Genomic DNA, 26,189 nt, shown 5'->3' on the forward strand with positions numbered 1-26,189 from the left:
TATATATTTTCTAAAGTGGCCATATACGAGAGATTTTAGACGGTTAGATAATTTTAGCATTTTTTTTAAATGACTTGTAAATCCTAAATCGTCTGTGATGCTTGATGTTCTGGATGACAACGATAAATTCAATTAAGTGAAAATAAGTTAAATTAAGTTAAAACAATAAATCTTCAACAATTGGCATATCGATTTCAGGCTTGCTCTGTGACCTGAGCTTGGTGTGCCCTGTGGTGCACATCTTTAGTTTCTGTCATGAATAACTTTCTAAATATGCCAAAACTGCCCCCAACAACGACTGAAAAGAATCCAACTTTTCAGCATTTCCACAGATATCTGTCTTCATCTGGCATCAGGTTACTATTTCATGGCTCAAACGTTGGACAAAAAAATTGATCTTAAGCGTCCTTTAGGGCGATTTTGAATCTTTATGGCTTGCTTTAATTGGCTTCCTAGGAAACTGGCCCTATTTTGTGAAATTGTAAAATTAGATTGTGAGCCCCATTGGGAACAAAAACTCTGTGTACAGCACTGCAGAATATGTTGATATTATATAAATAAGGGAAATGTTTTTACTATCTGTTAAAAAAGTAATTTAAATACGCATTGCTAGTTGAAATAATTAATTGGTGGAGAGTTAAAGAGGCTCTGTCACCACATTATAAGTTCCCTATCTCCTACATAATGTGATCGGCGCTGTAATGTAGATAACAGTAGTGTTTTTTATTTAGAAAAACTATCAATTTTGACTAAGTTATGACATATTTTAGATTTATGCTAATGACTTTCTTAATGCCCAACTGGGCGTTTTTTTAGCTTTTGACCAAGCGGGCGTTGTAAAGACAAGTGTATGACGATGACCAATCAGCGTCATACACTTCTCTCCATTCATGTACTCAGCACATAGTGATCTTGCGAGATCACGATGTGCAGGCACTTACTCACACATTAACTTTACTGAAGTGTCTTTGGAGTGAATAGACATCGCTTCCAGCCAGGACTCGATGTCTATTCACAATCCCGACACTTCGGTAACGTTTGTGTGTCACTTACTCACACAGCACATCGAGATCACGCTGTGCTGTCATTAAGTCCCACACAAACGTTACCGAAGTGTCGGGATTGTGAATAGACATCGCGTCCTGGCTGGAAGCGATGTCTATTCACTCCAAAGACACTTCAGTAAAGTTAATGTGTGAGTAACTGACAGCACATTGTGATCTTGCAATCAAGTACATGAGTACATGAATGGAGAGAAGTGTATGACGCTGATTGGTCATCGTCATACACTTCTCTTTACAATGCCCACTTGGTCAAAAGCTAAAAAATCCTCCCAGTTGGGCATTAAGAAAGTCATTAGCATAAATCTAAAATAGGTCATAACTTGGTCAAAATGGATCATTTTTCTAAATAAAAAACACTGCTGTTACCTTAATTACAGCGCCGATCACATTATGTAGGAGATTGGGCATTTATAATGTGGTGACAGAGCCTCTTTAAGCGTGAAGCAACAAATATTACAGGGATTTTACCATGAAAATGTTTTGACATGTCAATAACAAAACACGCATTGATGGAAGTCTAGCCCCGGGACCCCTACTGATCCTGGGAACGTTTCAGATGCCAGTGATCAGCTTTTTGTGGAACCACTTAGACAGTCCACTCATTAGCCTTCTGTCTTGAAACAATATTTAGTATTGTATGACCAAACCTAGAACCTTATAAGATTTGTACTTAAACAAACACAAGGTTATAGCAGCACCCTGTAAATGATAAAATATGCGCAAACATTGAATATATGGTTTATTTCATAGTGCATTACTGCTATATTATAGGGTAACTAAACATTCAACAAACTTCTGACATGTCATAGTGACATGTCAGAACTTTTGATTGGAGGGTGTCCGAGTACTGAGACAACTAGAACGAAGCGCCAGAAGTGCTCGTGTGAGTGTTCAGCCGCTTTGTTTCTGTTTGGCTTTTTCCGGAAATCAATGCATTAGGGTACATGCTCAATAGAAAGTCTATGAAGCCCATACTCCGATACATCGGCTTTCCAGAAAAGCCGAACAGAAACGAAGCGGCTGAGCGCTCACACAAGCACTCCTGGAGCTACGTTCTAGGGATTGGTGTGGGACATGTCAGTTTGTTGAACGTTTAGTTACCCTTTAACCATATTCATAAATAGGAGGTTCTTAGCGCATATTTTGATCAAATTGTGTGAGCCCATCTAACAAAACAAGGCGCCATCAACAGATGGGACCCTAAGCTAAACAGGCTCACCTCTCTCCTTGTCCTAGGCCTACAAATGAACTGAGGGTGGGCAGGAACCAGCTACATTCTAATCAAAACAGCCTTGGACAGATAGGAGGAGTGCATGACCAAGATGGAAGTAGTCACCATCCCCAAATAAACAATGGGAAAAAAAAGGGTTTGTACTCAATTATTAGCTATGGCCCAGGATATTATGTGGACTAGGTACATTTATAATCCCTGAATAAAATGTAAACTACCACATTATATCAGTACAGCATCATGCAGAAATAGAGGTAGAAATGGCAACAAAAAAAAAGGCTTCATGTATTGGAAGGGTTAAGTACATTTTGCTGAGTAAGTTATTGTGTAGACTTAAAGCATTACATTTTATTAATTTAAGAAGGCTTTACGAGAATGAGGTTATTCTCATGCAAATTAGACTTATAGCTACTTTTGTGCAATGTGCTAACGCCTAAGATCTTAACACATGAGTAGTAATTTGCTAGAAAAAAATACTTATTATGCCGTTTCAGCAATAGTTGTAGCAATGATCAGACTCATAATTTAAATAAATTGAAACACCAGAAGCAGCGTTTCTCAGCGTAAATCAATCTTAGCACACGGCACAAGCAACTCATCAGCTTTACAACGGCTGGTTTATGGGAAGCCCAGGTCAATTGTCTGTTACTGTCCATCTTGCTAGATTAAGGATCTTTTCACGTTGCGATTACTCGGCATTACCTCACTTAGAAAATGACTGCTTCTTAAATTATTACATAGTTTATGCCTCTGAAACATTTAATTATGTCATCTGTTCTCAGAAGCAATTTTGTTTAATACATTTGTATCTTTGGAATCATGCAGTAATTTAGTGTCTTGGCCAAATGCCTCCTCAGAGTTTAGCTTGCCATTTTCAAAATTGCAAATATTAAAACATCAAATTCCCCAGTTGCACAGATATAAGTAAAAGCTGGTTATCAATTGTAACCCAAGGATGAATTTTGTGGATTATATTCAGTTTAACGATTAAATATGGCAAGTGCTTAAGTCATAAGCTTAATAGTGGTTTGGAAAATGGGATTTCACCTCACCAATAATGGAATTCCTAAAAACTAGTCTTTTAAAGGGGTTGTCCAGTTTTTATTTATTTAGCTTATTTTGGTATAGAATAGTAAATCATACAGTTTTGTAATATACATGTATTAGAAATTCTGCTCACATACCTTTCTTATACCAGTGTAATAGGCCCCTGTCTCTTCACAGTATAATGGTGTAACCCACAGATTAGTCCTGTTATATATCCACGAGCTACCTGAATATGACTAAACATGGCATCAGTTATGTCACCCCCCCCCCCCCCACACACACACACATACACATTTTGTGACCCCTAGCATTCACTTGGCAAGAGGGTTACATGACATGTTTATAGCCTCATAGAGGACACATCTATGGGCTAAGTGAATAGGACTATTGGGGGAATAATGATGAACAACTACTTCAGTGTGTCTGTATTTACTTGTACAAAATGGCCGCCTGTCTCTAGGTGATATTGTCATGTTGTTACTAAAGTTAACGATTTAAAAAAAAAATACACACACAACACACAGAGGAGACAGTGAGAAGAATGTAAGAGTTTCTCCTCAGCGACACTGACAGACATGATGTGGAGATTTTGCTGTAGGTAGAACTACTTTATTCTGATCCTCAGTAATACAATATTCACCTGTTAGATACCTGGACAGTGTCAAATGAATGTCAGTGGTCACGTCATGTTTGGGTGGTGGGTCACATGACTGACACCATATTTAGCCCACGGATGCTTTTCTATGGACTAATCTGTGGGCTATGCCATCTTTGTTTTGCATTAGACAGAGGCAACTATACCGGTATACTAAAGGTATGTGAACATAATTTGAAATATGTGTATATTAATAAACTATTACTTCCTTTCCTATAAATAAATTTAAAAAATTAAAAAGTGGCCCTAAAATGTCGACATTTGGTCTGCTATTTCATGATATTCTGGTTTTTTTCTGTCACATAATTCTGTTAGTTTATTTTAGATGTTTTTTTTAAATCTTTTACTCAAAAATAAATATCTCAGGCCCATGTTTGTCTTTCTCAAGATGAGGAATAAAAATGGCAAACTACACCAGTAAAACATATGCCTAACCAGGACACTTAGCAGAATCTGCACATTGCCAATGTCTCTTGCTACATTAAATGTTTGAAAATGGAACGGTAAGTAAAATCATGTTCAGAATGGTTATCAGCTATCTGATAACTTTATTCACTTTGACTCAAACACATTCAGTGTTGCCTTTCCGTGCATGACGGCATCTTGCCTCTTCCACAAATACGCTTGTCTGAACTGGGTAATTTAATTTAGGGCATATGGATATAAATAGGGTGTTCCCCGCTCTGGTCGTCCCTCTATTAGCCAGATTAGAGAGCAGCCTCAATGAGTGTTTTTTTCTACGTAGGTTCCAGCTCATCTGCCCATTAATTGAAACAGATGTAAGGCTTCATTTACCCTAACACATCGCTGATCAGCGGTGCCAAACTAGACTGCCCTGTTAAGGGAAAATCTAGCCAAATGATCTTCTGATATGTCATAGATATGTGTAAGTAGATCACATTGGGGAAGATTTTGATATCCATGAATAAAAAGCTCTATAAAACGCTCCAACCACTTGGGTTCTATTAGGTACTTTGAGATTTCTGTTACTGAAAATTCAAATAGGAATAACCACAGTCTAAGCAACTACCATTGATTTTGGTCCTTAACTTAGAAATCCGGTAAGGGAATTAGATGCTTTTCCTTTTTTAAATTCATTGGCGGTCCTAGACCACAGACTACATCAATGTATACTTAGAATAAGTAATAATTACATTTTAGATGATCATTATGACTGGATTGTAAAAAGTTATAATTTGTGGTCTCCTGCATCAAGTCTATGCAAAGAATAAAGAATAACTACCAGTTGAAATATATGTAAGGACTTGTAGTGTACATGAAACATGTAAAATAAGGAAATTGTGTGGAATCAAATAACCCACATCAATGTCCGCTTCCTAGCTGACTTGCAAAGTGCCAGTTATGTGTGTATATGTGCAATTATGAATAGGGGGATTTGGATTTACACAATGACCCTTTGATAACACTGAACTTGACGTGAATCAGAACATGAAGTGTTATCATGGGGATCTAACAGTCGTGACGTTGGCTTTTGGTCTGAAACTTCAAACACTGGTAGCTCATTGTTAACATACGCTAAAAAAGTTTTCACATTTTTATGTTCACTAAAAGGGGCCTCCTATATGTTTTTCCTAGTAATGAGTTAACCACCAAGTATAGTGACACATTGCAACGGAGACAGGCCATTGCCTAACGTGATATCCCAATGTTAATTACTGACAGATTATTATGCCTCACTTTGCACTTTCTGGGAAGTACCAGCAATTTATTTTGCTTTGTACTTTTATAGAAATAAAGTATAACTTTGCTTCATGAATAAATATTTTATGATTTCCATTAATGTGCTAACAACTCTTGCAAATCTTGGATGTATATTATTTTTTCCTTTGCAGAGCATTGCACTTAGATAGCTAAGATTTATTTCCATAACAATAGTCTCATTAGTTTTACAGCCTGCACAAATCAAGGTATTGTTCTGGTTACTGCTGGGTTATAGATATTCTACATATTATTAGACCTTCCTGGCCTTCCTGTGTTTACCAAGTGTGCAAAATCCACACGCTTTTTTTTTAACTTCAAAACACATTTTTGTTATAGATTTTATTGATATTCAGCAATAACATTTAATGTTCTCCTGAGTCTATGAATTGATACCAGATCCCATTACAATTATGATTGGGGTGAATATACACAGTTCCAATCAAAATTATTCAACCCGCATTGCAAAGTAGTTTTATTAGCACAATTTATAAACTTTCAGCTGTTTGCAAAAAGTCAGTCAAACAACAACAATTTAAATAGCTCTACACAACTAATATATCAAGTGGTTTCTCCAAATTGAACACAAAATGCCACTTTTAATGACTACCGCAGTCTCAGAATTATTCAACCCCCTGAATAGAATCCCTCATAAGAACACACATCGTTGTCTCAGACAAGAGAGTGATCCAAAAAATAAAGAGAAGAGATCATTGCCTTGCACAAACAAGAAAAAAGATACAAAAAGAGAGTTTGAAGCATAGTTTACAGGTTCTAAGTTAAAAATATACCCTATCTACACTACCTGGATGTTGCAGAAAGAGAAAGCTATCACTGGTTGCCACCAGATTCCTGAGGCAGGTAGTGAAAAACTCCTGAGTGACTGTTAAAGACCTTCAGCAAGATTTGGTGGCAGCAGGCACTGAGGTTTCCGTTTTCACAGTAAGGCACATGCTAAACGCTGAAGTCGTCTCAATGCCCGAATTCCAAGACATAAACCTCTACTAACCCATAAGCACAAGAAAATTTGACTCCCAATATGCTCAAAACCATATAAATAAGCCACAGAAGTTTTGGGAGCGATGAAACAAAACTGGAACATTTTAGTCCTATAGATCAGCGGTATGTCTGCAGAAGTAGGAATGGAGCATATGCTCAAAAGAAAACCCTGCCTACAGTAAAGCTCGGTGGCTCGGTGATGTTCTAGGACTGCTTTGCGTTCTCTGGCACTGGAAACCAGCAGCGTGTGGAGGGCAAGAGGGATTTAACCAAGTATCAGGAAGCGTGGGCGTCATTGGACCTTTTAACTGGGCAATGATGCCAAGAAGACCTCAAAGTCCACCAAGGCTTGGTTTCAGAAGAAGTCCTGGAAGATTCTGGAAGATTTAATAGCTGAAAATTTGTACATTTTGCTAATAAACCTAATTTGCAATGGGGGTGAAAAACGTTTGATGCCAACTGTAGGTACAATTGGATTACACAATGATTTAGTCTGCTCTTTTTAAATAGAAAAAAAAAAGTGATTAAAAACTGGTTATCCATCCTAATATTGGTTGATTAGACTCTTTTGTGCAAGCTCTAAAATCCTTTCATATAGAAGTCGTAGTGAGTGTAAACTTATGAATAATATTAGTGGTAATGTTCAGGCTGCAGTGGTTGTTACATGTGTAATGATAACTGTATGTACGTATGTAGCAGAGCTGTGTATGAAATTATGTAACGTGTGTAGATCTACTGCATTATTTTAAAAGGAACACTCCTGTCAGTGTTAAAATACTGTGTAAGGCTTTGTTCACATCTGCGTCAGGGATCCGTTCCGACGTTCCATCGGAACTTTCCATCCTGACTGTCACAAACTGAGACCAAAGGTTTCAGTTTCCATCACCATTGATTTCAATGGTGACGGATTCGTTGCCAATGGTTTCAGTTTATCTCCGTTGTGCAAGGGTTCCGTCATTTTGACTATGCTATTCATCCCGTCAAAACGACAGAACCCTTGCATAACGGGGACAAACTGAAACCGTTGGTACCGGATCTGTCACCGTTGAAATCAATGGTGGTGGAAAAGGAAACCTTTGGTTTCAGTTTGTGTCAGTCAGGGCTCTGTTCCAAAGGAAAGCTCAGATGGAGCATCGGAACGGAGCCCTGACGCAGATGTGAACATAGCCTTATCTTGAGGGGGCGATGCATTGTCTCTTTGGTGCTTTTGGAATCCCTGTGTTATGCTTCAGCCCCTGAAATAGACATAACACAATGCATCAGTTTTGCTTGCTCGGAGTGTACCTTTAACTCAGGTTTCACAGAGCTCGGTTACATCTGTATGTATATAAGGACCCCAACTGGCAAGGGAATACTACAGTACTTTTTGCAGCTACTGATGACAGCTTGAATGCCATTCTAGGGCTATGTATGGGTAAACAGTTTTATTGTAAATATGTTTTTAGTTAAACTGTGAACACAAATTATAAATAAATATTTTAAGGCAGCATTATGCAGATTTATCTGAGCGATTTCTGCTTTTCTATGATAAAAGGTGTTACGTCACAGCTAGTGACTGCACAATTAAACTCACATGGTGGCCTTCATTTTTGCAATGCCAGCTTTTCTTTTTCAATGATCTGTCTACTGTCTGGGTGCAATTGATATCAGTTCGGTACTGTATAAGTCACACATTATGCCCCCCCCCCAACTACAAAAATAAGAGTAAATAAAACTTTTAAATATTTCAGCTACATGTAGTGTAAGTGATAAACCTCTTTATTCCCCGCCATGTAATTACGGTATGCTCTACACAACATTCTGCATTTGATTATTACAGTCTTGGACTAAATGCTCTATTTAAAAAAATAAAAAAAAAGTTGTAAGTAACACAAATGAAGTTCCTCTATATCCTTGTAGTTTCTCCTTTCCCATTTCTCAAATTCAGTTGATCACACTATTATGATAACACTGTACGCAGCTATATGATATGCATGTATGGCATTTTGATATATCTATGTATTTTGTATTGATTATGAGTAATTGACATTTCTTTGCCATGAGTAAGAGCACAGTACGTGCTCGAAACGCGTAGGCCAGGGCAAACCGCCTACTATCTACACATGTCTTGGGAATGCGTCTCCCTTCAATTTTTAATTTCAATACCCCAATAAAGGTGGGAATACTGCTTCCTTTTTAAACTCAAAGTACGACTCAGCGCTTGATCATTTCTTCTACTTTTTCTATGAGTAATTGATTGTTACCCAACATGCCCTATAAATATTATACTCATTCACCCATTGTTACTTGAAAAAGGTCCTGGGTACAAGGACTGAAACGTTGTTTGTGGGCTAATAAAGTCTAAACTTTTTTCACTTATTTTTGGAGTGCTGCCTATTTTCTTATTCTTGTATACCTAAGGCTTGCAGGTTATAAGCTGTGGGCTTTGCACCTACCATTGGCTATTATTATTTGGTTCTGCTCGGATTTCATTTTTTTATCCCTCTATGTTTCTTTCTCAATAAATGGTTACATTTAAAGGAGTAGCCCTTTCTTTATGCCACTTTTAGTAGATCTAATGCAAAGAGGACTTTTGTTTTTCATTTAATCCTGTGCACTTTTGACAAGTGTTTAACTATTACATCTAAGCAATGATGGCGGATGAAAACCTCCAGCAATTCCACCTGACTACATTCAAGAAAGAATATAAGTTTTGCTTGTTTGTTATACAGGGAAATATATGCCTCCTAAACTTTGTTCAATACCTAATAATAACCCTTTACATTAAGTCAACTAACTCTATCTATAGCCATCTTCAGCAAATACTGTTTTCTTAATCTACATTTCAGCATCTCTTTTTTTACTTTAAGGCCTTATTCACACGAGCATTCAATGTGTCCGCATGAACACGGACTCATGTTTTTCAATGGGGCTGTTCACAAGGCCGTTGTTTTAACAGACTGTGTGAAGGGTCCGTTGAAAAAATAAAACCTGTCCAATTATCTTCTGTTTTCACGGATCCCTCCATAGGCTCAAGTCTATGGGGATCCGTGAAAACGGGACCCGCACGGGTGCACCTAGGATGAGAAAAATGTCACGTTTTTTACATCTATCGCCACGCTCGTGTGAATCTAGCCTAAGGCTCAGTTCACATGGGACGAATATGCTGCGTAATAGCATGCAGCGTATCCACCCTGTGCGCCGCAGGGAATTCCGGGTGAAAAACGGCACCAAACTGTGGTGGTTTTTCGCCGGAATGTTCGCTGCAGAAAACTGCAGCACTTAGCCAGCCACCTGGGATGACGTTTCATCCCAGGAGACCGCTGCAGCCAAACACAGGCTGCAGCGGTCTCCTGGGATGAAACGTCATCCCAGGAGGCCTGCCCTCTGAGGCCTCCTGGGATGATGTTTCATCCCATGTGACCGCTGCTACAGCCGATGATTGGCTGCAGCAGTCACATGGGATGAAACGTCATCCCAGGGTGCTGCGCTGAAGGACGGAACACAGACTTCTGGGTAAGTATGAGAGTTTTTTTTCTGAGTAGCGTTTTTTGCGGCGCAATCGCTGCAAACGCCGCAAAAAAGCAACAACTGCTTTTTGTTGCGGGTTTTACCTCCCTATTGAATTCAATGGGTAAAACCCTCAACAAATAAGCAGCGTTTACGCAAATACAATTGACATGCTGTGGAATAAAATTCTGCACTTCTGGTAAATTTCTGAGCATTTTTTACGCTCAGTATTTACGTAGTGTGTGGATGAGATTTGTTTTAACTCATCCACTTTGCTGCTACTCTATTGCGGATTTTCTGCAACAAATTCCATTGCGGAAAAACCCCAGTATTTACTCAACGTGTGAACTGAGCCGAAGAATACAAATTATCAACTATATTATGCAAAGAAGGAAATAGTTATCTCAATCTATAGTAATGCTATAGTAGTACTATGTTTTAAATTATATTACATTTTAGCTGATTTATATCCAGTTTTCATACTATTGGTCAGAAAGCGTCATTGCCAGCGAACATATTTTTTCTTTGAATTGTTATAAATATGTCGCCTTTTTTTAATGCATTGCCAGCTGGATGTCTAAAAAAACAGGGCAAACATAATAACAACAAAGCAATCAATCAGCTATTCTTTCCTGCAGCAACATCTGTTTTAGGGAACAGAAGAATGAATATTCAATGTACAGTTAGGAAAAATGCAAAAATGTAATATCTTCTACTTTTCTCTCTACTTGTCAGGGCGCAAATGGAAGACAAGCTCCTTTAAAAGCGATAACAGTGAATAATGATCGTCGATTTGTGGCCATATTTAATGTGGTGAACACAACAAAGAAAGATGCTGGCAATTACCGTTGTATGATCCATACTGAAGGAGGAGTTGGAGTCTCAAACTATGCTGAATTGGTTGTTAAAGGTACTCTACAATGTAATGTGTGTTTATAGTTAGCTCTTTGTATTCATGTCAAGGTTATCTCGCTTGCTCTTTGAAACGTTTACCTTGGAGAAGATTTAAATAAAGTGGGAGAGATTTTCTTGCGTGAATTGATTTTAAAGTGATTTGCACCAGGCATTTTCTAGAAACAAAACAGTTTAGATATTTGAAGCTTAGACATTCTCCTGCCATGACAAACTATTGTTCTAAGAGATAGTGAAGAACTTAGCACTTTAATAAAAAGAGACGTATTTATGGAAATTTCCCATAAAGAACACAGCTCCAGTAGAAAGCATCCACACAGGAGTCCACCAAGGTCTATGGGTGGCATTTATTAATAGTAAATTTAAATGCTGGACGCATAGTTTTTAACCAAACTTTAGCTCATACAAACAAATTATAGTTGACTATCAAAAAGATTTTATGAATGGTAACCATAATGGTTTTTCTATGGTGCAAAAATGTTCAGATCTTATTGATGGAAATCTGCCCCTCTGGTCGAAACAGTTAGCCTGGGTTCACACGACCTATTTTCAGACGTAAATGAGGCGTATTATGCCTCTATTTACGCCTGAAAATAGGGCTACAATACGTCGGCAAACATCTGCCCATTCATTTGAATGGGTATGCCGACGTATTGTGCAGACCTGTAATTTACGCGTCGTCGTTTGACAGCTGTCAAACGATGACGCGTAAATTGACTGCCTCGGCAAAGAAGTCCAGGGCACTTCTTTGCAATGTAATTTGAGCCGTTCTTCATTGAACTCAATGAAGAGCAGCTCAAGATTTACGAGCGTCACAGACGCCTCGCATAATACGAGGAGGAGCTTTTACGTCTGAAACGAGGAAGCTGTTTTCTCCTGAAAACAGTCTGTCTTTTCAGACGTAAAAGCCTCTCATCGTGTGCACATACCCTTATGGTTCATGCTTCAACATTTTTCTTGGTTACTAGTGGTAGTATTTACTTTACTTCATGTATAAAAAGTTCATGTGGGGCGATTCAAGGATATAGTATTTGGTAAAGCTCTGACACGATGTCTGCGCTTCCCATCAGACATATACACCAGGAGTATTGCCCAACATACATCTCTGACAGAAGGCTCTGACAAATGCCACTACAATGACATACAGTAGCATACATCGCCTGTAGGTGTAAAGGATCTGCCAGGCACAGCTTCGGGGTTAACTCCCAGAGGTAATCAGTCTACACCTGAATCTACGTCTCTGAGACTGACTCCATCTTCCACCACTCTATTTATACCTGCCTTTCCTGTTCCTCCTTGCTTGTGATTCTTTCCGTGTGGTTTCCTGGCCCAGCTACAGCTCCTAACTATTTGATCCTGCTCCATACTGACCCTGGCTTACTGACTACTCTTCTGCTCGGCGTTTGGTACCTCATGCTCTCCTGGTTTGACTTGGCTCGTTCACCACTCTGTTGCTCACGGTGTTGCCATGGGCAACTGCCCCCTTCCCTTTGCTTTGTATTCCCTTGTATGTTTGTCTCGTGCACTTACTGAGCGTAGGGACCGCCGCCCAGTTGTACCCCGTCGCCTAGGGCGGGTCGTTGCAAGTAGGCAGGGACAGAGTGGCGGGTAGATTAGGGCTCACTTGTTCGTTTCCCTACCCCCGTCGTTACATAAAAGGGGGGGGGGGGTACTGTAAAGGATCTGCCAGGCACAGCTTCGGGGTTAACTCCCATAGGTAATCAGTCTACACCTGAATCTACGTCTCTGAGACTGACTCCATCTTCCACCACTCAGGATGGCAGGCTTAGGAGTGGGAGAGCCTATCGCAGCCTGGCCAGATGGAGCTAGCTCCCGCCCTCTGTCTATTTATACCTGCCTTTCCTGTTCCTCCTTGCTTGTGATTCTTTCCGTGTGGTTTCCTGGCCCAGCTACAGCTCCTAGCTATTTGATCCTGCTCCATACTGACCCTGGCTTACTGACTACTCTTCTGCTCTGCGTTTGGTACCTCGTGCTCTCCTGGTTTGACTTGGCTCGTTCACCACTCTGTTGCTCACGGTGTTGCCGTGGGCAACTGCCCCATTCCCTTTGCTTTGTATTCCCTTGTATGTTTATCTCGTGCACTTACTGAGCGTAGGGACCGCCGCCCAGTTGTACCCCGTCACCTAGGGCGGGTCGTTGAAAGTAGGCAGGGACAGAGTGGCGGGTAGATTAGGGCTCACTTGTTCGTTTCCCTACCCCCGTCGTTACAGTAGGTGTGTACACTTGATGGATGCATCTGCATAGAAATGCGTAATCGACTTTGCTTTTCTATACTACAAAAAAAGGCATACTAACGTATACCAGCCCAAACGTAGGGTTCAAACATGATGTGAACGAAGCTTAATACTGACACATTAAACACCTACATTTTCTCCAATGCGGATTCTGTCCAAAAACACATCAACAGCAGAGAAAAAAAAAAAAGGCTTTATTAATTAAAGTGTATTCATTGATAAAACATTGATTTGGATTATATATTAGTAACAGGTTAATTGTCCTCGGAAAGGTTATTTAAAGACAACTTGTCACAATGACAGACCTATTAAAATGAGGACATCATGATAATTTCCCAATAGAGTTACACTAGTGGGTATAATTATACCCAGTAAATAGACCCTGAAAGTGTCAAACAGGGGGAGTAAAAAAGGAAAGCACTTCCTGGTTTGTTGGAGTCACGTGGTGTATCATGTGACCCCTCTCAGCCAGTCAGCCGCTCTGAAAAGGATAATAAGACTCCTACTTCTAAAGAGTTGTGAAGTTTATGTTACATTTTTCAGAGCTCAGAGGGATCATGTTTACATCATGTGATTCCACAGAACCCGGAAAGTGCTTACTTTTCTGCCCCCACACACTGCTGTGCACCTTGAAGGGTTTATTAGTAGATTTTCAGTTAATTAGGAGTAATTGCACTCTGGAAATTAGTGAAGTTTCCCATAGAGGGGAATGTTTTCCTAAGGTGTGACATTTTATTTCATTTCAACTTAGAAAATGTTTTTTATTGACAGTAGTATTAACATTTTTGTCCTCCTAGATGTTGTGCACACTGTCACTAATACAATACAATATAATGTTCATAAACATAACTTTATTCATCGTGTAACATCGTGTAAACAAATTATAATAAATGTCTAATAAAAATGAAGGCAGATCTAGATAATATAGTGAATAGCTCAGGAGATCTATACATAATCTGTGCTTATATATTATATACAAAAATGCAAATTCAACTAAAACACTAAACAGGAGCTAACATAAGTAGGAATGCAAAAAGAGTATTATTATTTATGACTGCACTGTAGAATCAGCGGCAGAACCAGGAGGTTAAAAAATAGAAAACCAAGGTAGACCAGGAGTAGGGTATATTTAAAATGAAAATGGAGTAAGTGGAGTAGTAGGGGGACTTACCAAGTAAAAAGATAATGAGGTAGAAGCTTAAAGGGAATGTGTCGCTAGAATTAGATTCTAATTTATAACATTTCCATGTGCTGGGCACTAGAGGGAGCAGTTCCTAAAATTGCAGCATGGTCACTGTGGTAAAGTAACCTCATTGATTTATGCTGCAAATTTGGGGTGGACACACTCTCTTCTAGTGTCCTCACACAATAACCCCTCCCTTCTTCTGGCTAGTGCCAGGAGAAGGAAGGGTTTGAATCTCCAAACCTCCTACACTGTGTGCCGGCATTTTCTGAGCGAATGCACAGTATAGGAGGATTAGATACAGGGCTCAGCAGACAGTATCCCACGAACATAATACACACATCAAATACATGAACATAAATTACCTGCCGCCTCCGCTACCTGCCGATTCTAATTTATAACATTTCCATGTGCTGGGCACTAGAGGGAGCAGTTCCCAAAATTGCAGCATGGTCACTGTGGTAAAGTAACCTCATTGATTTATGCTGCAAGAATGGAACGGCTCCCGTTCACATTCTCTATGGGGTTGTATGTGCCGTTTCCCATCTCTGTATGTGTCGTTAATCAACACATACAGAGATGAAAATAAAAATGGCAGCCCCCATAGAGAAGTAAAAGTTTGAACACTAAAAATTGAAACATGACAACACTAATAAATAAAATTTTTGTTTATATTTTATTAAAATCAATATAATAAAAAAAAATCATGACACCTTCCCTTTAAAGGTGTGTATAGCACCGTGACAAGATGGGGCAATGAAGTGGAAAATCTGCGTCTTTATATAAATTTGGCACATGCGTCAAGTGTCTGGTGCCTTGGGTGTGTGTAGAAGTATCTGATTTGATTCAGGCACAACTAGGCTGTTATGAAAAAGTCCTAGCAACTATGGAAGAGCGTCCTTAGTGTGGTGATTGGGCATGCACATTTACTTACCCTAAAAGCATTCTTACGAGAGAGTGCTGTGGTTTTCTTCAATAATAGATGCAGTCATACTCACTGGCTCTATTAGGGCATCACACTTTTGCTCTTATTTGAAGAGGTTTATCATAGTGACATGTTTTCTTTAGAATTTTCCATAGAGTTAATACAATAATTAGAGAACAAATCTGCCTGCTCTATAGTTCATTGATTTTTGTGCATTTGTGGGATTGTTTAGTGGATTAAATGAAAAATAATGTGTTATCTTATTAAAATGTGGAAGCTACAGGTGATAAATTAATTATCCTTGTTTTTATTCACTAGATGAAAAACTAAATTAAAAAAAGAGAATTAAAGCTTCATTAAAAATATTTACAGTGCTGTAGCTTTCTAATAAACCTTACAGTATCAGTGGCAGTAGAAAAAAATGTGTTCTCTTTCCTTGAGAATTGCGGAAAGGTTATTAAGAAATGTTATTGCTGACTATGCATATAAACCAGTCCAGAGCAAGAAATAAATCTAGACCGCTTTGAGGAAGGTCAATATGTGCTGTTAATTTGGAAATGCACATCTGGATATCCATTCACAGACCCGGTATCATCCTTTGGTGCTCTGCCCAGTAGTATACCACAGCTCTTTTTATATATATATATATATATATATATATATATATATATATATGTGTATTGAACTGTATACACCATGTAGATTTCCTGAGTTGGCATCCGATCCCATCCGATGAGTATCCAACCGAACGCCACTCATACCACACTCTATCACTTGTCTTGGAGTGTGGCAGGACTAAGCACCAATTAAATGTAAAGGCATCCTGACACATATCAAGCAATTTCACCTTGATATCACATTTTGAAGGTTGTATCCTGGGAGGAGATGTTAATGCTGTACTCTCCCCACATCTGGATCATACCTCCATTGCTTTGCATGATACCGGAGCTGCATTACTATTGCTAACTATAATGCATCAGCTTTCTCTATGACCCCTGGCGTTTGCTCCCCACCACTGAGAGGAACTACACACTTATTCCTTAGTGGAATATCTTCAAGATAAATGTCTCCTAGACACTTTGACCCTGGCACTAGACATCATCTTAAAATGGAGTATTAAAGTTGGTTGCTTACACGCCAAATTACACAGACTATTTCAGACCAGACTGACTGCAGAGTTTTATTAATTACTCCAGACTCAGTGACTCAACTCATTAACCTACTCAATACTGTCTATTATCAGGGGAAATGTATGGTGAGTTTTCACAAAACCCACAACATATTCCTCCCGAAGCCCAACAAGGATGACACTAATGTTAGAATATATCAGCCAATATTCTTCTTAAAATGCTGATTACAAAATTTTGACTAAGATCCTTGCAGACATACTTTAGGAGTGTCTCTCAACATTCCTTAGGACTACCTAATTGGACTTTGTTAGAGAGAGACACTCAATAAAAAGCGTGTGCTCACTGATAGCAAAGAAAGTACTTGCCCGCCAATTAAATCACCCCACTTTTATGCTTCTCAGCTTAGATGTGGAGAAGGCTTTCGCTTATGTAATTTTGGCATAACCTTTCTTGCAATTTCTCAATCTCATACAGACTCCGGTCCAAACCACATTTTCCATTAATGACACACACACACACACACACACACACACACACACACACACACACACACACACACACACACACACACACACACACACACACACACACACACACACACACACACACACACACACACACACACACACACACACACACACGGCTGCTCATGATCCCCTCTCCACTTTAACCTTGCTGTAGACCTTCTGCTGATACACTTACACACCTGGATGGATTTTCAGGGTATAGACTTTGGCAGTGAGGAATTGAGGCTAACCAAATTCACGAATGATCTACGCTTTGTCTGCCGACCTCATCACATCCTGGAATCCCTCCTACACGGGTTAAGTTCGAAAGGGGCTCTGATGGTATTTTCCAAATTGTTCACACCCCTTCCAAACTATATTTGTCCAACTTGAAACTATTTCTTGAATTGCTGCAAGCAGATGTGACTGTGTGAAGTGGTGGCACTATTTCCTTTTTTGACAGTGCAATATTCTTCAAAATCATAACTTTTGCAAAGCTACTTTATTCCAATCTCTCCCCATACACATTTGACCCAAAGATGAACGGACAATTAGTGGTCTTATTCCAGGCTTATTCAAGATTGGTTAATCAACTCCTCTAACTATATCCTCGTGGGCTATCCAACCCATCTGCATCTGTCTATCCATGACGCTTTACACTTTGCCTTACTAGAAATACCTTACATATGGTTTGATCCTCTTTCGGTTCACCTTCCATACACAGATGTTTACATCCACCTGTTACAAAAACTACTCATCTTCTGTATCTCTACCATAGCCTTGATGACCATTCTGCAAACATAGCTAGACCCAGACCAAGCTGCTCTTAATTTATATTTAGAAAAGCTGACATTACTCATGAGAGTGGATTGGGTTATTTCCTTATTGCAAAAAGAATCCAGAGTGAAAAAAAAAATTGAAACATGGAGACCTAGTATCCAAATTCTCCTTGCCCGTATCAAATCCAGAATCTATGAATGTTTAGCACTACCACATGGTATTTGGAGCAGACTATAGCAGATGGAAACTTCATGTAATCGCAATATTTTTTCCTTACCGAAAGTGAATATATATATATATATAATATTTATCTTCTTCATTAACAAGGTGAATTTACACTCAGAGATGTAGATATACAAGGTGATGCATATATAAATATGTCAGAAGACCTCATGTGGGAAGGAAGGGGCTGTCTTTTCTTTTGAATTGTTGGTGACCAATTGTCAGAAGATCACTTTTTTTCCCAATTAAGGTAAAAGGCGTCTAACTTTCCAACCATCCAAAATCTTACTGACATGGGGGTTATCCTGAGCCACTCATTCCATATTCGGAAAACCTAGGGGCTTTCACTTCCTCTGTATTAATAAATGTAACTATTCTTTGCTGAATCCTGTTATTTCTTGCACTTTATGATTCTTTTGTCCATAATTAATATCTGTCAATTTTCAGTGACTGCTGAACAATGAGCCATGAACTGTCACAATTAACAGACACTGAAAGTCTAGATTTGGCTAATCTTTAAGAAAAAAAATGATGTGAAAAGATAATTAGGTTCTGAGCTCATCATGTTATGTTATTGTTTCCTTGCATAGATGGGAATCTTAGATTATGATGTATAAGACTGAATTGTTCTAATACTGCAGCAGACCTTTTATTCTAGCTGTTATTAAAATACATAGGAACAAAAGACAGGCAGCAGGGCACTATTGATTTAATGCGTTTGGAAAAGCATATTAGACTACTACATATGGTTCACTGGCTAAACTTTTCTAATATTGGCATGGCCATAGGTGCATTATTAACCAGACAAAGAGCACTCTAATGGCGCTTTCTGAAAAGACATCCGATTACTGCAAGGTTCACCCTACTTATTGAGTTCAGGCAAGGAAAAGCTAGGTGTCTCTCGGCTTTTAGAAATTGGTGTTCAGCGTTTAACAGAGGGCATGTAGGGGAAACCATCTGTAGCACGGTGACCCAATTCTATTCAAAGCTGAGCTTCTTCTGCCAGAACTTAACTTTGTTCCTTCTTAGAAGAAAAACCCCACATTCATTCGGCAGCTTAGTCATTTCATTTTAAGTCTGCAGGAGGATTCAAGATAATATCAGAACACTACTTTTTTTCCTCATATAAGGAGCTGAGGCATTTATTGAAACATTGGCTTCTTATATGTTCTTTGAAATAGTAAGATCTGCCGTATTCTTTGTATTTTTGAAAGAAAGCGACTAAATGTATTCTTTGTATTTCTTAAAGAACTGAGTAAGCTCTATTTAGCGATAAAATGTTTTACTTATCACAAACATGAAAAATATTATGACATTAAAAGATAAAGCTTCGGCTAGGACTGCGCTCTGTATAAGATCTGCAGTTCTCTAAAAGTATTAGCGAAATGTCAGTTAAATTGTCCTCTAAAAACATTAAAGGACAGTTTTCTAAGAAAATGTGGAGGGCAGGGGAGCTGGGCTAGGATTCATAACATACAATCCAATAGCCCAGTCTATTCTTCTTAATGTTAATGTTTCCTTTTATGTTCTATATGAGAACATTTTCATAAACTTCTAGAATGCAGAAAGATACTGATGGAGACATTTCTTAATTTATACTTTAGAGTTTAAAGAGGCTCTGTCACCAGATTTTGCAACCCCTATCTGCTATTGCAGCAGATAGGCGCTGCAATGTAGATTACAGTAACGTTTTTATTTTTAAAAAACGAGCATTTTTGGCCAAGTTATGACCATTTTTGTAGTTATGCAAATGAGGCTTGCAAAAGTCCAAGTGGGTGTGTTTAAAAGTAAAAGTCCAAGTGGGCGTGTATTATGTGCGTACATCGGGGCGTTTTTAATACTTTTACTAGCTGGGCGCTCTGAAGAGAAGTATCATCCACTTCTCTTCACAACGCCCAGCTTCTGACAGTGCAGATCTGTGACGTCACTCACAGGTCCTGCATCGTGTCGGCCACATCGGCACCAGAGGCTACAGTTGATTCTGCAGCAGCATCAGCGTTTGCAGGTAAGATCGACTTACCTGCAAACGCTGATGCTGCTGCAGAATCAACTGTAGCCTCTGGTGCCGATGTGGCCGACACGATGCAGGACCTGTGAGTGGCGTCACAGATCTGCACTGTCAGACGCTGGGCGTTCTGAAGAGAAGTGGATGATACTTCTCTTCAGAGCGCCCAGCTAGTAAAAGTATTAAAAACGCCCCGATGTACGCACCTAATACACGCCCACTTGGACTTTTGCAAGCCTGATTTGCATAACTACAAAAATGGTCATAACTTGGCCAAAAATGCTCGTTTTTTAAAAATGAAAACGTTACTGTAATCTACATTGCAGCGCCTATCTGCTGCAATAGCAGATAGGGGTTGCAAAATCTGGTGACAGAGCCTCTTTAATGTGCGTTCACTATTTACTCTGACATTCACATGTTTTAGCTTTATATATGATGATATTTATCAGAATGTTGCCAGACTCTCAGTTAATGAATTAATCTGGTTTTCTAAGAGTATTTTATTTGGAGAGGACAATAAGAATATTATTTTTCTTACAAGGAATAGATTGCCACAGTTTAAAATATATATAAACTTGAAACCTAAGTTTTCAAAGTCACATAGACAATTACTTGCAATATAACTTGTTTTACAGATTAGAGATTCTCCAGTCGGTGGCACTTTTCTGTTTAATTCTTTTAAAAGTATCTACATATAATATTAATACGGGAATGCAGACAGAATGCAAAATAATACATGCGTCAAAATGAATGTGAAGCAATTATAAAATGCCCCGTAAAATGTTTTTCTAATGTTAAAATTCAGCAAAGTGATACATTCTAACAGCCGTATCTTGGATTATTCTCCTACCTGTCTGGCAGCTCTGGTCCTTTTTACACTTCTATATTGAAGAAGTGGGGTGTCATTTTGTGGGAATCTACCTTTTTACCTCTGGTTTGGTAGCAGTAGACCTGTTGCGCTCACAGCCTTTATCTGTCCTCATCAGTTACTTAGTCATTAACCCCTTAACGACTGGCGTATAGTGTTTCTACGTCGGCCATTAAGGGTAGTTCTTCTGAAGCGCCGCCTTTTCACGTCGGCGCTTCAGAAGAAGTTTTCCCACATCGGGCGGGGTGCTCCTGAAGCCCAGACTTCTGCTAACAGCCTTGGGCTTCAGGGCATCGATCGGAGACCACAAGTAGTGGTCTTCGATCATGTTTAACCCCTCAGATGCGGCGCTCAATAGCGATTGCCGCATCCCAGTGGTTTTAGAGGGAAGGGGCTCCCTGTCTCACCACACCGGCATCCCACGATACAATCGCAGGGTTCGTATGGTTTCTATGGCAGCAATGGAAGCCTAACAAAGGCCCCCAGGTCTGCCTTTAGTAAATGCCAGAGGCATGGCCTAACAGATGCCCGTCAGTTTTACACTGACAGGCAATAATACACTGTAATACAGAAGTATTGCAGTGTATTACAAAAACGATTAAAGGATCGCACAGTAAAGTCCCCTAGTGAGACTAAAAAAAAGTTAAGAAAAGATTAATAAAGTTTGTAATAAATAAATAAAAGTCCAAAGTAAAACAAAGTGTGTGACCCACTTTTTCCCTTTACAATATTCTTTATTATGAAAAAAAGTGAAAAGTTACACATATTTGGTATCGCCGAGTCTATAATGACCCTAACTATTAAACGATTGCCTTATTTAACCCGCATGGTGAACGCCGTAAAAAATTAAATAAAAAAGCATGCCAGAAATGCTGTTTTCTTCAAAAAAATGTGATAAAAAGTTATCAAAAGGTTGCATGTACTACAAAATGGTACCAATAAAAACTACAAGTCGTCCCGCAAACAGCAGAAAATTAAAAACGTTATGGCTTTGAAAATATGGTGACAAAAACAAAATTTAGAATAAAAAAATTGTTTTTACTGTGTAAATGTAGTAAAACATAAAAAAAAACATATAAATTTGGTATCGCCACAATCGTAACAACCCACTGAATAAAGTTATTATGTTATTTATACAACACGGTAAACAGCGTAAATTTAGGACACAAAAAAGTGGCGAAATGTCTGTTTTTTTCCTATTACCCCACCAAAAAAGTTAATAAAAGTTAATCAATTAATTATATGTACCCCAAAATGGTGCTGTTACAAATTAAAACTTGTCCCGCAAAAAACAAGTCCTTATACAGCTATGACGACGCAAAAATAAAAAAGATATAGCTCTTTGAATGTGACGATGCAAAAACTTACAAAATTGCTTGGTCACTAAGGTTTCAAATACTTTCGATATTAAGGGGTTATTGCACCTGTTTATGCATTATCAGCAAATTCTTAATGTATTGTTATTTAAACATTTTAAACAGGCAATGTCTGATAATGCAATCGAAGGATATAATATTTACAACGCCGAACTTCCCGTCTCTCCCTCATGCTGTTTCACTGAAACTCTGAGTGAGAAGTGGCAGCTGCAACCCCCTCCTCCCCCTTCACACTAGACATTTTTGGGGAGAATTGAGGAGGACAAGTACAGAGAGCCTGCAGACAGGGGTAGGCAATCTACAGGCTGATAGAAAATGAGGAAGATGCCACTTCCTTTAACAATATATATAGTTAGGGACAGTTCTCTTACCCATTTACATGTCTTTGCCTAGACTGTATGTATCATAGGCAGAACATTCAACTGTTGTCATGTTGCATTTGTGAGTTAAAGATATTAATATTCTGTCCTTGTGCGAGTAACTAGAGCAATGCATTTTATCTAAGAATCAGCTGTCCCAGTACTTTGTTCAGCCTTCAGGATACTACTGCCTCATTGCTTCTCTTTTACCCACTATGCACATGTGGCTGCAAATAGCTCTGGGGTTTCCTCAAATAATAGGATGCAGCAGATTTTCAATACTTGTAACACTGACATCTAATCGCTGTGTCTTGTGACCCTTACGAACTTGCCTTTTCATTTGCATCTTAGTTCAACAGTTCTTAATATAAAGAGGGAAACAAGAAAGTAATTAACTGATCTTTCAGCATGGTTACACACTTGCCTTAGGATTCTCCATGAAGCATCGTATTGCATCCCGGTTCAAGACATAGCTTAATCACTTAAATTGATGTTAAATGATTTTGAGTTGTTACAGAAGTGTTTACAGCACACGGTTCCTGCACATTGCATTTACTCAATCATTAACAACACCGCAGCCAGTGGCTAAAAAGAGATCATATTGCATTATTTTATATTGCAAATTGTATTCAAGTTTTTGTTTCATTTAATGTTTTTCCAAATAAATACAAGGCTTACAAGCAGTTGAGGATAGAATTTTTACTTTAATCTCTCAAACCCTCAATTTAGAAGCTGTTGCATCATAACTGTACAATAATCAAATAAAGTTTTTGTTTATAATGGTTGTATAATGAAAATGTCTCAACTTTCTAATATACTTGTATTGTGAGATATGTGTTTGCTGTCAGTGAATGAGAACATTCTTGTTTACATCCAAATGCTGAAAACTAATTCATAGCTAAGGGCCTGTTCACATCAGTATCAGGCTTCCGTTCATTGGTTCTGTTTTTACCTTTCCGTCGGAGGAACCGATGAACGGAAATCCAAAAAGTGAAACCATAGTTTCCGTTTGCATTACCATTGATTTCAATGGTTATACTTCCATTGCAGTTGGTTTCCGTTTCTTTTACTGAAACAATAGTGTAGTCAACTACGCTATTGTTTCCACGAAAAAAATCGGAAACCTTAGTGAACGGAAACAAACGGAAACCAATTGCAATGGAAGCATTACCATTGAAATCAATGGTAATGCAAATAGAAGCTATGGTTTCCATTTGGCTTTCCGTTTATCGTTTCCTCCGACGGAAAGGTTGAACGGAACCCTTGAATGGAAGCCTGACACTGACGTGAACACACCCTAATCCTGCTCCCAGCTGCGACGTGGATAAAATTGTATTCAGTGTAGACAATCCTCTGTGAGCTAAACAGCCTGGACTCCAGACTGATACTTTGTAGCAAACTATAAGAGTATTGTGCAGCTGCTGCAGATGTATTTAGCTCATAAAGCATTGCCTAGATTAGATGTAAATTTATCGTTGCAATTGTAAAATAATTATGAGAGTTTGATTAAGAATCGATCCGAATTGATAACATTTAAAATAATGATGCGATTTGTGCTCCATGTAGTTGTCTACTTACATAAGCCATTTTTAAGGTGTGAACTCACTACTTCCCAAACTGGACGGGATGTCTATTCACAATCCCGACACTTCGGTAACGTTTGTGTGTGACTTACAGCACAGCACATTGAGATCACGTTGTGCTGTCATTTACAGGGTGATCTCGCGAGATTACGCTTGCTGTGCTGTAAGTCACAAACCGAAGTGTCGGGATTGTGAATAGACATCCCGTCCTGTCTGGAAGGAATGTCTATTTACTGTCAAGACACTTCAGTAACGTTAATGTGTGTGTATATGACAGCACATAGTGAACAATGCAGGATCACTATGTGCTGAGTAAATGAATGGAGAGAAGTGTATGATACTGATTGGTCACTGATTGGTCAGCGTCATACCTTCTCTCCACAACGCCCACTTGGTCAAAAGTAAAAACACGCCCAGTTGTCTATTAAGAAAGCCATTAGCATAAAGCTAAAATTGTTCATAACTTGGTGAGAATAGATAATTTTTGCATTGCATTGATAATCAAGGCAGATCTGCAGCAAAATCTGCTGAAAAAGTCGCATGTAACAAATGCAGATTTTGTTATGGAATTGCTGCAGATTTTGCTGCCGCATCTGAACTCACGGTAAGGCCATGTTCAGATGTGGCGAAATTTTGGGGCAATTACGCAATAAATCTGCACCAGCATTTGCATATTTGACAGGTAGTTCAGACGTTGCAGATATCACAGCGGACTTGCCACAGATTTCAGTTTTTGCATTGCAAAGGCTGAAATCTGCAGTGAAATTCCGCTTCTTCTCCACAATGAAATGAGCATGCTGCAGAGGAAAAATTCTGCACCGCAGCCTGATTTCCGCACAGTTATTTTCTGCAACGTCTGATTTAACTTTCCTAAAAATGTATAGAAAGAAATTTAAAAAACGGCTGCTGCAGAATTCCACTGCGGACTGTCCGCAGCAGAATTCATCAGCAATTCCGCCACATCTGAATGTGTCCTAATAGTACCGTAAATAATTGATAAATTATTATTAAAGATATAACTTTTTTTAAATTACTCTTTAGTTGACCATTAACTTCCTTAAACCAATTTGTAAAGGCAATACTGTAGCATGTACATAAGTAATGTGTAGTAATTCATTCTGGACTTTTTGCAGAGCCACCTGTACCTATTGCACCACCACAACTTTCATCTGTTGGAGCAACGTATTTGTGGATACAGCTCAATGCAAACTCTATTAATGGAGATGGCCCCATCATTCAAAGAGATGTAGAGTATCGTACTACAAGTGGAACCTGGTCTGACATCCAGTCTGTGGATTCATCCAGTTATAAGATTGGACATCTTGACCCAGACACGGAATATGAAATAAGTGTCTTGTTAACAAGACCAGGAGATGGTGGAACTGGATCACCTGGACCTGCATTAAGGACAAGGACAAAATGTGCTGGTGAGTAGAAATAAAAGACTTGATGGCTGTAGTTAAAAAAATTCAGCTCTTTTCAATGTCATCAGTGTTAGAACATCCTGACCTTGAAGCCCTGCGGTATCCTAACATATTTTATCATATGTTTCATATCTAAAGATTTAACCAGAGTTTTAAAAAGAGCATTATGCGTATTGTACAGTATGAACTTGTTACAAACCTTACGGGAAGAGGCAGGGTGGGGGGGGGGGGCACATACATAAATGCAAAGTTGGCTTACAGGAAGAATTTCTCTCTGGTTAAAATAATGCAATCTTAAAATATATGACTTGAGTAGTGTTTTACTGTCTCCTTGTATATACTGTAAGCAGAAAAAAAGGTACAGCTGGCATAGCTCATACAGCTTCTGGGTAATTTATTTTATGATCTCGCCAGTCCATAAATTAACCCTTAAAGAATAGCTTGTTTAAAAATAAAT

The 26,189-nt window shown here is 38.8% G+C and overlaps 1 protein-coding gene across 4 annotated transcripts in view; it reads left to right on the plus strand.

Moving 5' to 3' along the window:
* The window catches only part of PTPRM (protein tyrosine phosphatase receptor type M), a 748,757-nt gene that overhangs the window by 239,760 nt on the left and 482,808 nt on the right, over nucleotides 1–26,189 (plus strand). For all 4 annotated transcript variants that reach the window (XM_075826409.1, XM_075826410.1, XM_075826411.1 and 1 more), the window contains exons 6-7: nucleotides 10,940–11,114; nucleotides 25,442–25,735. In XM_075826409.1, coding sequence (XP_075682524.1) covers nucleotides 10,940–11,114; nucleotides 25,442–25,735 — 469 coding nt within the window. The remainder of the gene's footprint in view (nucleotides 1–10,939; nucleotides 11,115–25,441; nucleotides 25,736–26,189) is intronic.

The sequence above is a fragment of the Rhinoderma darwinii genome, chromosome 5 (genome assembly GCF_050947455.1).
Source record: "Rhinoderma darwinii isolate aRhiDar2 chromosome 5, aRhiDar2.hap1, whole genome shotgun sequence".
Taxonomy (NCBI): Eukaryota; Metazoa; Chordata; class Amphibia; order Anura; family Rhinodermatidae; genus Rhinoderma; species Rhinoderma darwinii.